Source organism: Haematobia irritans, chromosome 2 (assembly GCF_050003625.1).
Source record: "Haematobia irritans isolate KBUSLIRL chromosome 2, ASM5000362v1, whole genome shotgun sequence".
NCBI classification, from domain to species: Eukaryota; Metazoa; Arthropoda; class Insecta; order Diptera; family Muscidae; genus Haematobia; species Haematobia irritans.
The window spans coordinates 115,588,347-115,604,359 of record NC_134398.1 but is presented as its reverse complement, the minus strand read 5'-3'; the positions used below and the strand labels follow the sequence as shown (position 1 = coordinate 115,604,359).

The 16,013-nt window shown below is 34.1% G+C and overlaps 1 protein-coding gene across 1 annotated transcript; it reads left to right on the top strand.

Moving 5' to 3' along the window:
• On the top strand, positions 1-15,776 carry LOC142225013 (uncharacterized). The gene is made up of 3 exons (XM_075294789.1): positions 1-13; positions 5,646-7,190; positions 15,622-15,776. Exons 1-3 carry the CDS (start codon positions 1-3, stop codon positions 15,774-15,776), a joined length of 1,713 nt encoding a protein of 570 aa, XP_075150904.1.
• The last annotated feature ends 237 nt before the right edge of the window (positions 15,777-16,013 follow it).

Here is a 16,013-nt window from a genome sequence, read left to right as displayed (position 1 = left end):
ATGTTTGAGGCAAGTAAACAAATGTGTAAAAACGGGAATTAACCAATTGGAGCCTTACGGTGGAATTACATACCATGCGGTCATACATGCGTACGTTATATTCGAATGCGTTGACGAAAACATTTTTCCATAGAGTTACACACACCTAGATAAGGAATATGATCACCTCAAACATGTTTTAAGAGCAAAATGTTATTTTTGGGTGGTGACCATGGCACATGGTTTTCGCAACCATGTTATTTTCTCGGAAATCATGTATCATGGTCACCATACAAAAATAACATTTTGATCTTGAAACATGTTTGAGGTGCTCATATTCCTTCGCTGCGTGCAGCATGCGTCGGAACACCAATAAATTTCCTGACTACATTCCCCGCCTCTATGCTTGTTATTATGTTTTTATATTCCACACACTTTTTTAAATTATAGAACGTACGCACGCATGACTGCATGCTATGTATGTAATTCCACCTTTAAAAATATATACTCGTAGTTTAGGGTGCAACATAAGATGTTGGAACCATACAAGCAATAATTTGTTTGAACAAATCCTGAAACTAGATACGCATTTCAAAAAAAGTACACAGAAAAAAAATCACGAAAATTTTTCCAATTAAAGTCTTAATTGAGTTTTAACAAGTACATACGGCCGCAAGTTCGGCCAGGCCGAATCTTATGTACCCACCACCACACCCTCAAAAAAATCGCTTCTTTAACATATGTTCCAAACATATTTTGCAGGAAGCAAATATATTATTGCATACTGCCGAAACATTAATATGTTTGTTTTATGTGAACATATTATATGTTTGGAAGCATTTTGAGCCAAAAATATTATATGCTTGGAAGAATTTTTCCCAAACATGATTGTGCTCATTCCCTAACATACTCGTAATTTTCACTTCCACGAAATTTTTTAGTTATTGGCACCTTTTTCTGTAATACAAATAATGTTGAAGAAATTATTCACTTTTATAAATTTTTTAAATTTTACCTTTCGCCTGCACGGAGAATCGAACCGAGGACCATACAGTTTGTAAGCCAACACACTATCCACTGGGCTACGTAGCTGTTATAGTCACCAGTAGATAATTATCGTTTTAAGTTACATTTATATAGCATAGTTTGCAGCGCCAACGAGCCCATGCAAACATAACATTATTTAACAGAAACATACATTTGTTTGCCACGTGGAGCAGTGGTTAGCATGTCTGCCTTGCATACAAAGGGTCGTGGGTTCAATCCCTGCTCCGACCGAACATTTTTTTTTTTTTAATTTACACATTTATATTTATACTATATTAAATTTTTTTAAATGAAACTTCGAAATGTGTGTTATTAAAGATTTAAAGTCAGTAACAGTGCTTGATATAAACGAAATTGGCTGATATTTGGATAACATATTATTTTTTTATTGCAAAATAACAATTTTGTAACAAAAACCTGTTTTTAGTACAAAACTTTAAAATTTGGAAGGAATTCAAAAACTCTAACAAAAGAAGAATGTGGAGTCGAGTATAAACATACATATATAATTTTATAATATAAACATAAATTTATTTAGGCGTGAACAGTTTTTTTACTAACATTTAACACCATCGCTCTAAAATGCCTTTTATTTTTCTTTAATAATTCATTTTAAAGAAAATAAACTTTTTAAATTGTTTTAGCTGCAAAACTCGAACTTAATGCTCGCTTTTATATTTGAAGGTGTCCGTCAACTCCTCGTGGACTACTTATTAATAAAGAGGAACTAAACTTTGTTTTTATACATTTTACTGTGTAATTTTTCACTATTTCCTCCTTATTTCATTTTACTGTTCCAACTGTAAAAAGAGTATAGTGCCCTTTCGTTATTTTTATGAAGACCCCTGATTTATTTTAACGAAAAATTGTGCCCATAATGCCAAAATGATAAACAAAACACATGTTCACACATGCATAAAATGCTGCTCTCAAGGCGAAAACATATGCAGTTTGTTTTTCAAATGTCTATTCTCTTGGTTCCGAATGTCTATTCTCTTTATTCAAATTAAATAATATTTAGACTTAAGCATATCAAATTTTTAGCCTTACCATAAAACAGTTTTCCGAAACAACATACAAGCGGTTTCATTTCGTTTTATTCGCTCTCTGAATAAAATATCACAACATATATATGTTTACTCGAAATTTGTTAATTTATATATGTTTACATTCACACATATTATTTTTATGAAACATTCATGCCCCAAACATAATAAATTCTAAAATATTAACATAGATGTCCCAAACATTTAGTGTTAGTTTAGGAACATTACATGTTCGCACTTAAATATATTGTGGTTTAAAATCGTGCCCGAAACACATTTTGTTTATATCGGAACATATGGAAAACATATTTTTCTAACAGTGCATGGATTGCGTAGAAACTTCTACAAAAGACTGTGATTTAGTCCATACATGGTATATATTAGACAAAAAAGTTATGTATAGTTAAGTCTACAAATAATTACGAATCGATATGGACTTTTTGTACGTACACGCAAAAAAATAATTCTTTCCTCCCAAACGAAATTTTAGACAAACAAAGTTCGTTTCTCATTTGCTTTTCGCTGTAAGGAAGTGTATTTGGAAGAAAAGTATATACTTTTTGTGATAAACGTTTATTCTTTTCCAGGATGTAAAAACCATTTCATAAAGACTAACTCAAAAAAATTTTTTTCTGGCTAATTGCATTTTCCCTCACATCTTTCTCACTTCCACGAAGATTTTTAGTTCTTAGCACCTTTTTCTGTAATACAAACAATGTAGAAGAAATTATACGATTTTATAAATTTTTAAAATTATTTTACCTTTCGCCTGGACGGAGAATCGAACCGCGGACCATGCACTTTGTAAGCCAACACACTAACCACTGAGCTATGTACCTGTTATGGTCATCAATAGATAAATATCCATATAAGTTATATTTATATAGCATAGCTTGCGGCGCCCACGAACCGAATAAACAAAGTTTATTTAACAGAAACAAACATTTAGTTTGGCACCGTTGCTACGTCTGACTCTCATGCCAAGGGTCGTGGGTTCGATCCCTGCTTCGACCAAAGTTTTTTTTTTTTTTTTTTTTTTTTTTTACATACATTCTACATATGTTCGGAAGATTCCGAAAAAAATGTTCAACATTACATTGTACTATATTAAATTTTGAACTGTAAAATGTATTTTATTAAAGACCAAAAGTCAGAAAAGAACAGTGTTTGATATAAACGAAATGGACTCTGTTGTTGTTTCAAAAATAACTTTTTTTATTGAAAAAATAAAAACTTTGTAACAAACGAATTTTTTTGGTGATAAAAGTTTAAAATTTTCGAAGCAATTCAAAAAACTCTAACAAAAGAAAAACGTTTTCGGTACACGTTTTCCAAACGTTTTTTTTCTTTGCGTGTAGAGAGCCAGAATTGAAATATGGGGGTCGCTTATATGGGGGCTGTATACAATTATGAACTTGATATGGACCAATTTTTGTGTGATTGGGGATCGATTTATCTGAGGGCCATATATAACTATAGACCGATATGGACCTAGTTAGGCATGGTTGTTAACGACCATATACTAGCACAATGTACCAAATTTCAACTCACTCGGATGAAATTTGCTCCTCCAAGACGTTCCAAAACCAAATCTCGGGATCGGTTTATATGGGGCTATGTACGATTATGGACTGATATGGACCACTTTTGGCATGGTTGTTAAATATATACTACCACCACGTACCAAATTTCAAGCAGATCGGATGAATTTTGCTTCTCCAAAAGGCACCGGAGGTCAAATCTGGGGATCAGTTTATATGGGAGCTATATATAATTATGGACTGATAGGAACCAATTCCTGCATGGTTGTTGGATACCATATACTAACATCACGTACCAAATTTCAAACGAATGGCAAGAATTTTGCTCTTCCAAGGGGCTCTGGAGGTCAAATCTGGGGATCGGTTTATATGGGGTTATATATAATTATGGACCGATATCGACCAATTTTTGCATGGGAGTTTGAGGCCATATATTAACACCACATACCAAATTTCAACTGAATCAGATGAATTTTGGTCTTCCAAGAGGTTCCGGAGGTCAAATCTGGTGATCGGTTTATATGGGGGCTATATATAATTATGAACCGATGTGGACCAATTTTTGCATGGTTGTTATAGACCATATACTAACATCACGTACAAAATTTCAGCCGGATCGGATGAAATTTGCTTCTATTAGCGGCCTCGCAAGCCAAATCGGGGGATCGGTTTATATGGGGGCTATATATAATTATGGACCGATGTCGACCAATTTTTGCATGATTGTTAGAGATCATATACTAACACCATGTACCAAATTTCAGCCGGATCGGATGAAATTTGCTTCTCTGAGAGGCCTCGCAAGCCAAATTTTGGGGTCCGTTTATATGGGGGCTATACGTAAAAGTGGACCGATATGGCCCATTTGCAATACCATCCGACCTACATCAATAACAACTACTTGTGCCAAGTTTCAAGTCGATAGCTTGTTTCGTTCGGAAGTTAGCGTGATTTCAACAGACGGACGGACGGACGGACGGACATGCTCAGATCGACTCAGAATTTCACCACGACCCAGAATATATATACTTTATGGGGTCTTAGAGCAATATTTCGATGTGTTACAAACGGAATGACAAAGTTAATATACCCCCCATCCTATGGTGGTGGGTATAAAAATATTCAATGAAATATTAAATTGATTAAAAAAAAAATTTAAATTGTGGTAACACTTGCCGATGGCAACGTATCTTTAAGTTTCTTAACATTGTAATTTAGTCCAGTTGTGGTGTAGACTACATATCTATATAATTTAGTTCTTGACAGGTATGTACACGGAAGAAAAAGACTGTTTTTCATATGTTTGGGTGTAAAAATTATATGTTTGGAACTCAAATTTTTTAACACAATATTTTTAAGTGCAAGCATATGATGTTCATAACCTACATAATATGTTTGGGACATAAAATGTTTGTAAATATAATATGCTTGGTTGCAAACGTATATTAATTTGGAAATATAAACATATATGTGTTTAGAAAGAGAGACCTAGAGAGTATGCTGCAAGTAAAATAATGGAAGTAACCAATTGGAGCCTTAAAAATATATCCACACAAAGAAAATTTCATTTTTCATTTTTTTCTACCAGTGTATGCCCTAAGGTGAAACATAATATGTTTGAATAATACAAACAATATTTTGTTTGGACCAATCCCGAAAATATATATGCTTGATGCAAAATGTGTTTGGGGTATATATGACAGAAGCGATTTTTTAAGGATGTATAGTAGATAGGGTCACGAAAAAAAGTTGATGCGGTCACCCCCAGTTTTGCAGCATATTCGAAGACAATTTCAGAACACCAAAACATTTTTTTCGTGCACCCTACGACCCCCCGAAATACAATTTATTGTGCTGTGTCGTCATTTGAAGTCCGATCGAAAAGAAACGCATATAGTTGTTCGTGGTTGATCAGGGGCTATATTTCGTGCATTGATCATTTTTGACTCCGACGTCAAATTTGATTTTTAATTTTTTTTTTATTTCGTTTCGTATACCCCTATGATGCCCATTTCTGATAACCATTATAAAGATCTACTGAAAGTCATCGCAGAAGGAGAAGACTTGGTGAGAACTACAGATGACAAAGAAGAGCAAGAAATAGCAAGAACAAAGTTCACAACACTGATAGATGACCATTTACACAAGACAAACGTAAACAAAAGAGATAAATTTATACTAGGTACAGTGGCTCAAACGAAGAAATATTTGAAAGACAACAAGGATGTTTTAATATTAAGTGCGGATAAAGGTGGAAAAACTGTTGCTATGGACAGCAAAGAATACAAATCCAAAATGCATGCGATAATACACGACATGTGTAGTTACAAACGGTTAAAAATTGATCCAACATCGAAATTTCAAACCAAGAATAATAAATTAGTGGAAAAATTATATAAAGAAAACTTAATCAGCATCGAGGAAAAGAATAAATTGACGAGTAAAACTGCTATAGCCCCAAGGATTTACGGCCTTCCGAAGGTACACAAGGAAGGAACACCATTGAGACCAATTTGCTCATCGATCAATGCACCATCGTATAAGATGTGCAGATATATATCTAGTATCTTAAAGAACGTCACCAAAGATTCAAAATACAATGTAAAAGACGCGATTGACTTTAAAACGAAGATTAAGAATGTAAGGCTAACAGATGATGAAATCCTGATATCGTTTGATGTTGTATCACTGTTTCCCAGTATACCGGTAAACCTAGCCATTGCAATGATTGAGAAGAAATGGGACTTAATCAAAAATTATACAAAAATACCTCGTGATATTTTCAAGGAACTAGCACTATTTTGTATCAAAGACAGTAGGTACTTCAAATATGAAGATAAGACATATGAACAATTGAAAGGAATGCCAATGGGATCTCCAGCATCTCCAATAATTGCTGACATCATCATGGAAGAGCTACTAGACGTGTCCTTGAGCAAGATACCGAAACCTCGAATTATAACAAAATATGTGGACGACATATTTGCGATAGTAAAGAAAACCGACGTGGAAAGTACTCTTGACGCATTAAACTCATTCCACAGTCAAATACAATTTACAATGGAGTTAGAGAAGGATAACAAGCTACCATATTTAGACTGTAACATATTGAGAGATGATAATTGTTTGAGGCTGAATTGGTATCAAAAACCAACAGCAACTGGACGACTAATAAATTATAATTCAAAACACAATAAAAGTATAATCCATATGACAGCAATCAATTTTATAGATCGAATCTTAAGGATAAGTGATGCAGAATTCCACAAGGAGAATGAAATAAAGATAAGACAAATATTGACCACAAACGATTTTCCAAATAGAATAATAAGCAGACTAATAAATCGCGTTAAAAATAAAACACTTGACGAAAACATTAAAACTAAGACTATTGAAGAGCCGGACCATTATAAGGATAAGTCATACAAACCCATGACTTACGTTGAAGGATTCTCAGAGCGTTTTTTCAAATCGGACGTATATAACAAGGACAAGATTCAAATTGCTTCACGCACATCGAGAACAGTAAAGGAATTATTCAGCAACACAAAGTCAAAAATAAAGAATGAGGACAGGAGTAACATAGTGTACAAAATTAAATGTAATGGAGACAAGTCCAACATATGCCCAATGGCATATGTTGGCACTACAATGACCAAACTTAAGACAAGACTTTCGTCGCATAAATCAGACCTTAAAGCTGTAGACAAATCAGTAGAGCAAAAAACAGCACTTGCAGCTCACTGTGCAACAACAGGACACAAGCCCAACTTCACAGACGTCGAGATACTTGCTCAAGAGAATAATCATAGGCGTAGATACACTCTTGAGATGCTTAATATAATAGATCTCTCTCCTGACAAGAGAATGAATTTCAAAAAAGACACGGAAGAATGCGCGAGAATGTATCGACACATCATAAACAAGCATCGACACAAACGAAGCTTAGTGTACGGTGGCTTGCAGAACGAACAGCATCACACGAACTCACGTTAGTTATTTTCAATATATTATATCTAAAATAATATTGTGATTTGTGAACATTAAAAGTAATTTAATTTTTGTAATTTATGTAGATACAAAATCCCAGAAGATGGTTAGTGGCACTAACCGAAATATTGGAAATAAATATTAAAACAAATCAATAATCGATTGTTTCTATGACCTCAAGCCGAACAAAATTAATAATCAGAATAAACATAAAATAGGTCAACAACACTCAAAAATATTTTTAAAAAGATCTTAACAAAATATGAAACTTTTGCTTTTGAAGTATTTACTTGCTTTTGAAGTATTTAACCTATTATTTAATTATTATTGCGCGGTATATAAATATTGCATACGGCAATATTTGTTTCAGTACACCCAACTTTATCTCTTTTGAAGACTCACACTCAAGCACACTCACGATTAGAAATGTTGTGACTCACGAAAAATGATCCTGAGCGATCTAACTAACAACAGGAGCATGATTAAAATCGAGAGAAAATGGCGTGAACGTTTTATGTTCGTGAGCGGGATTATTTCGTGTGCGTATTTTTCCGAAATTCGTCACATTCACGAATATATTATTTTCGTGGTTCACGCACGACAGTGGGTGGTTAATCACGCCTTTTTCATCATTCGTGAGTCACGTGCACACCTCTACTCATTCTAATCATTATTTATTATAGTACAATTAAAATTTTTAATTTCGTTCTAATTTAGAATTCTGACAAAATGAATCCAGACATCATGAGCAAGCTTTCACCATAAAAAATAACAGCTTTTGGAAATGGTACCCCAGAGTATAAGTGTGTCTCACCAACCTTCAACGATGGCTCTATAAGTTTAATTCAAGTCGTAACAATTTGTCACCTTTTAATAGGAAGGATGCCGGATACCCTCATTTATCCAACACCTCACTTAGTCCAAGTCACTCTCTCAAACACATGCACAGGCAAATACATACAATGTTTTGTGGCTGCACCCTCAAAAAAAATCGCTTCTTTAACATATGTTCCAAACATATTTTGCAGGAAGCACATATATTATTGGATACTGCCGAAATATTAATATGTTTGTTTTATGTGGACATATTATATGTTTGGAAGCATTTTGAGCCCAAAAATAGTATATGCTTGGAAGAATTTTCCCCAAAGAAGATTGTGATCATTCCCTCACATAATTTTCACTTCCACGAAATTTTTAGTTCTTGGCACCTTTTTCTGTAATACAAATAATGTTGAAGAAATTATTAAATTTTATAATTTTTTTTTTTTTAATTTTACCTTTCGCCTGGGCGGAGAATCGAACCGAGGCCCATACAGTTTGTAAGCCAACACACTATCCACTGGGCTACGTAGTAGTTATAGTCACCAGTAGACAATTATCGTTACAAGTTACATTTATATAGCATACTTTGCAGCGCCCACGAGCCCATGCAAACATAACATTATTTAAAAGAAACATACATTTGTTGGCCACGTGGAGCAGTGGTTAGCATGCCTGCCTTGCATGCAAAGGGTCGTGTGTTCAATTCCTGCTCCGACCGAACCAATTTTTTTTTGCAATTTAGACATTTATACTATATTAAATTTTTATAATGAAACTTCGAAATGTGGGTTATTAAAAATTTATAGTCCCCACATACATAAAATTCTCCTCTCAAGGCGAAAACACATGCTGTTTTTTTTTCAAATCTCTATGCTCTTGGTTCCGAATGTCTATTCTCTTTACTCCGAATACTCATTCTAATATTCAAATTAAATAATATTTAGACTTAAGCATATAAAATTTTTGGCCTTATCATAAAGCAGTTTTCCGAAACAACATACAACCATTTCACAGAAATTGTAAACATATATATGTTTGCTCGAAATTTGTAAATTTATATATGTTTACATTCACACATATTATTTTTATGAAACATTCATACCCCAAACATAATATATTTTAACATATTAACATATGTGTCCCAAACATTTAGTGTTAGTTTAGGAACATTACATGTTGGCACTTAAATATATTGTGTTTAAAAATTGTGCCCGAAAAACATTTTGTTTATATCGGAACATATGAAAAACATATTTTTCTAACAGTGTGTATTTCTAACCACATACCACATAACAAAAGTCATGCATAACTCATATGCCTGCGAGCAGATATCCACGTAGTTACCTTCTGAGTGTAAGGATTCATTATAATCTCACACATTTGAGTCATAATTTATTGTATCGTGTGATATATTCCTTGGTATATATGTACCCATTTGCTTAGAACTTATCTAAAACCTTGTGTTCGTATATCAGAGTTGCCAGAGTATTTTCTAAATAATCTCCACTTACATTCAGCTCCTCGTTGATTTGGAAAAAATAAAAAAAAGAAAAAAACACTTTTCTATACTTGTTCGGTGTATACAACTATGTGAGAATATTTTGAACAATGCTAGCAGATATTTAATGCCATTTGCCCATGTCAGCCAAAAGCGGAAGATTTCAAAATTTTTTTAATGTTTTTTTGAGAATGTTCATTCTTTTGTCCTTACTGTGGAAACGATTATTTTTCATTACGTCAGACCAAATTATCCGTTTCCAATCTTCTAGCGTCCAATGCCGGTGATCTTTAAAGAATTTCAGTCTAGATTTTATGTTTTTGTCAGAGAGGAATGATTTTTTTTAACTGCTGACACATATCGTGTGAAGCGCTCTACGAGCCGTTGCACAGTGGTTCGCTTTATTTTGGGATTAATTCTGCATCTTTTGAACGGATTAAGATATGTTATCAACATAATTTTTTTCTTTGTGTGAAAGCTGAGAGTTTTCCTCTAAGTTAGCAAGATTGTGACTCCCTAGTGGATCCACAGACTGACCTGTAGGCGTTGAAAGTTGGTCACCTCGGGGGTATCAAATTTTTTTAGCTGTCAATTATGTACCGATTTCTATGATTTTTTCTTCGATGGATAGAACTTGTAAAACCATATAAAAAGGTATGTTATAAAGATATGGGCCCACAATTTATTTTTTTTTTTTCAAAATTTTAACAAAGTGGGGTCAGTATATTGAACCCACAAGGTCCGTTTTTGGGCCGAAAACAATAGATACATATAAGAGCTATCTAAATCTGAACCGATATCGACCAAATTTTACACACTTGACTGTACTGTAAGACTCCTCGTGCAAGCAAATCTAAGTAAAATTCTGGCTTCTGGGGCCATATAAAATGTTGACAAATTCCGGTGTTAATGCATTATGGAAAGGTATTTTAGAGAACTTTCTGTTTATGTTATCGAGAAAAACAAAAATTGCGAAAAAAATCACGTTTTTGGCCCAGGAACCATTTTTTTAATTACATTTTTTTGGGAATTAAAAATATGAATTGAAATATATATCACTCTTGAACTAATTATAATATCGTTATGATTTTTATTGAATTTTGCAGGGAAATTGTTTTAAGAAATATTGCTGAATATACTATTCCCAAAATTCAAAATTCAAAAATTCAAAAAATCCACAAAATTGGCACATTTGTTAAAAACACGTTATTTTTTTTGATAATTTGCATATTTCTCAGCTGTTACCGGTAGGATGTTGAAACCTTTTAAAGTTAGTTAGTGGACACAAGGGGCTTTTTGGAAAAGAGATTGGCTTAACACTCGGTGCTTTGCCAAATGAGAATTTTTTAAAACAAAATTTTTTAATTTTGAAAAATTACCGATTTTAGGATGAGAAGAACTCATACACTACCGATAAAAGCTTAAAACGTATCTTTATCTATCTATAAGAAACAAACAAAAACAAATTGTGATATATATAGAAACGACAGAAAGAATGCAGTTGTCTTTTCTGAAAAAATTGATCAACTTGTGTATTTTTTTAAATTCTAAATTGTGGGGTTTACAACCTTTAGTCTAAAGCACATAGGTACACAATTTTTCGCTCCTGAGTTAGTAGAATTTTGTAGGGATTGTGGTTAATAAAAGAAAACAAGGATCGGCCCAAAAACGGACCCTGTAGGTTCAAAATACTGACCCCACTTTGATAAAATTTTGCAAAACAAAAATAAATTGTGGGACATATATCTCGCAAACTATAAAATATATTCGCACACTCGCGACATTTTTTGAAGGGTTTTACAAGTTCTATCCAGCAAAGAAAAATCATAGAAATTGGTTCATAATTGCGGATTTGACAGCTGAAACAAAATTTGCTACCCCCGAGGTGACCAACTTTTAAAGCCTACTCGTACATGTCAGCCCATGGACCCACTAGGGACAATATTTCTAACTTAGAAGGAATATGATCACCTCAAACATGTTTCAAAAGCAAAATGTAATTTTTGAACGGGGAACATGTTTGTCGCAAAAATGTGATTTTCTCGAACATATGTATCTGATTTCGGCATGCATGTATATGTATGCCGCGTAAAGAAGATTTTTGCGGCAAAAATATTAATATCTTATTAATAATATCATTTACAGATTGGAATCGATTTTGTGTTAAAACACCCAGCTGCCGTTGATTTGAATTCGAAATAGAATGAATGTTGAGTCAAATATAATATAATGAAGACTATGAAGACAAAAAATGCAGTGTTTATTTATTTAATGTTTCTTTGAAAAATCGAATAAACACCCTTATTGCTGAAGTCGCCCTCGCTCTCGCCGTCACTTTTTGTCGTCTGTCGCTTTTAAGTCGTATTCCTGTAGAGTGGTATGCTCGGTAATAAAAGGCCGATATCACTAAAAAACAATCAGCTGATGTGCAAAAAATGAATTTTAATTTTTTCGGTTTAAAGTATTTTTAATTCTGACGCAATTCTAAGTCGGAAAATCAAGAAAAAAATATTCGCCCTTATTCCTACCCAGCAAAACCTCTCATTACCCGGTAATTTTGTATGTAAGCCTATTTAAAAATTAATAACCACTTATTAATATATACATTTACATACGCATGTCCTAGGAGGAAAGTACTACCCCTTAGACTTTCGGCCAAGAAATAAGTAGTGCTTTTAGAGCATACAATCAACTAATATGTAATCACTTATTCGTAGATACACCAAAGTTTGCAAAATAGCCACTTATTGTATCAGGCAACCAAATCTCGAAAATATTGGTTTCTATCGCCGATTACAATGGATCAAAATATGGTGAGTAATGCTGTAATAGGAGCACTACTTGAATAGAAACGAATATTGTAAAAATAAACAAAAAATCTAACAAATCATCTAAATAAGATTACACGCAATTTAATTTCACACTTAAAATAGAAATAAATGTAGGTTGTTTAAGGGAGTTGGATTCGTGAATTACGTTATAATATATCCAGTAGTCAATTCACATTAGGTTCGAAATCTACTAAAAATGAATTTTAAGTCCCTTTTTTATAAGGCAAATGGCATTTGAAATCAAGTTTAAGTGCATTTTGGAAGTGTAATATGAATGAGGTATAAGAAAGCATTTATTTAAAACATAATATGATAATGGCATTAACTTAAAGCACAATTATTATGAAATATTTGTGATAACAATTTTTAGCGGAAAAATGTTCAGAATTAATGTCACATTACATGTTCTTTTTATTTTTTAAGTAAATACTCAATTATGTGGATAATTATACCTAATGGTACCACTATTTATTCTATTTTTTTAAGTCAGTGAAAGCCAACTGCATAAAAATTTGAGAAAAACAATTCGAAAATTACCGAGAAGTATTTATGTTTGTCATTACAAGTTAGTCATTATAACTCACCGCAATGTAATGCAACGTGTAATGACAGCTGTACTCTTGGTAATACCAATGGTAATGAGATGTGGTTACTTACACTGAAAAAACAGTGAACCCACTAGGAAGAAAAATTTCGGTTAATTTTAGAAAATTTTGAATATTTGTAGAAAATTTTAACTAAACAGTATTACAAACGTTGGCATCACGCCGATGTCATAAAAATAAGTAAATATTTTTCGACAAATACAAGAAAATTTATTAGACATAACTAAGTTTTTTCACTTGTTAAAGAAAATTTTGTAGTTTGAAGAAAAAACTTGGAGTTCAAAATTGCAAGAATGTCTTTAGTGACATAGAAAGTTCACGATGGACGCCTTTTTGGTAAAATTTACAAATTTAAAGAAATTCTGAACTATTTTATGGAAGACACGAATTTAGTTAATCTTTATGCTTCATTTGAGTATATTTTTTTCCTCGGGTTTAGTTAATTTAACTAATGTACACAAAAAAGTATTACAGTAAAGAAAACTTTCTCCAAACATAATATTTCCATGAACTAAAATAAAGTTAAATTGGCTTTAGTGAAATAGAGAGTTCACTTTTTTTTTGAGTGTAGTTTTTGCTGGGTATTGTCGCCCACGCTTTTTGACGTCTGTCGTTTTTTCGTCGCCTAGCCACTAATTTGGTATTCCTATTGGCGACGGCGACGATTACTTTTTGTGGCAATTGCAATACTCGGTAACAAATGACCTTTATCACTATAAAACTATCAGCTGATGTGCAAAAAATTAATTTCAATCCTTTCGCTTTAAAATATTTTTATTTCTGGCGTAAATCTAACTCTGAAAATCCAGAAAAAATATTAAATTTGACGCGGGAAAAATGTGGATATACACAAGGGCAGTAAAAGCTTCCAAAATTATTAAAATGGCGACGACGCTGACATCGATGGCGGAATTTTAATTATTTGCGTTTAAACTGTTATTTGTTTGTAATCCAATTTTAACTTGGAAAATCTAAATAAATGATAAATTTGACTTGGGAAATGATTTAGATATCTACATTAGGAAAATAACAACACCCGGCTTATACAATTGGAACGACATTGACATTATATAAAGGACACAATTGTTATCTAAGTTTGGTGCTAAATAAAATACATTAGGTTTCTATTAGGTTAGGTTGTAGAGGGTGACATCAATGTTTTATATTGATGCCCACTTAGACCAGTATAGGTCCATTGTGATCCCTCGATGTGATTTTTCAATCTATCTTCTTCCGATGCGGCCGCCTCGTCCCAGAAACTTCCCTCTGCTCGTTCTCTTTGAAAGAAATCTCAGAATAACCAACCAGAGGCCCTGATGAAGGCAAGTATGTTCCTTAAGCTGCACTCCCGTAGATCAGTGAGAGTCTGAAAGAAAAAGAAGCCCAGTATCTTGTTTCTTTTAAAGGATAAAGCTGGGCACTGGCACAGGAAGTGGTACGAGTCCTCCGTAACTTCCGGGTCCAGGCACCATCTACAGATATCATCGTCTTTAAGTCCTATTCTTACCATGTGTTTCCCAAGTGTGTTGTGTCCTGTTATAATACCAATCAGTGGCCGTAACTCCTCTCTGCTCATCGACAACAAAATTTCACAGTTTCTACGTTTCTTTTCATCCCATATCAACTTGGTTTGCTCGCAACCAACCGAAGAGACCCAGCGTCTACGCCATTGCTCATCATATTTAACCTCTATCCTGTAATGATAAGAAGATAGTGGAGGAAAAACGTCCGCTAGGACATTGTTCGTTCCACGAGCACCCTCCTTAGCCAGCACATCCGCTTCCTCATTTCCTATTATCCCATAGTGCCCAGGTACCCAGCACAGAGTTATATTATGCTGTTCAGTGAGAACCTTGAGTTCTCGACGACAGCGGCTGACTACCCTAGACCTTATGTCAGTACTGCACAATGCCTTTATAGCTACCTGACTGTCGATGAAGAAGCTGATATCGCTTCTGTATAACGGCCTCATCAACAGCGATTCAGCAGCCTTCGTGATCGCATAAATCTCAGCCTGAAAAATACTGCAATCACTATCCAGCGTGTAAGACTCCCTTATACCTAGTTCACTACAATAGATTCCGCTGCCCGTTCCTTCTTCCATCTTCGATCCGTCCGTATACATGTTCAGAGTTCCGAAGGGTATCTTCCTGTCTTCCCACTCTTCCATACTTGGTATAATGTACGTCGGTTTGTGATGATAAACATGCTCCGTGGCCATATGGTCCGTCTCTCTATACTGCTCGTCCAAAATTTCAGTGTGCCTGCAGGTTGTCCTCTCCAGCGTGTTCAAGCTCCTCAGTCTCAGAAGTGTCAGTTCAGCTATTTTCCTTACGTGTAAATGGAGTGGGATAAATCCCATCATTACCTCCAGAGCAGCAGTGGCTGTGGTCCTCATGTCACCTGTCATATAGATGAGGGCAGTCCTATTTATCCTGTTTATTCTCGATATATGATTTTGGTGTTTCACGATCGTCCACCAAACATGACAGCCATATGTGGCCACAGGTCTTACAACCGCGGTATAAATCCAGGCAAAAAGAGAAGGCCTCATTCCCCATCTCTGCCTGACCAATTTTTGACACTAGTATAGTGCCGCATAGGCCCTCTTAATGCGATCGGCAGTATTATCCATCCAGTTCAGCCTGGAG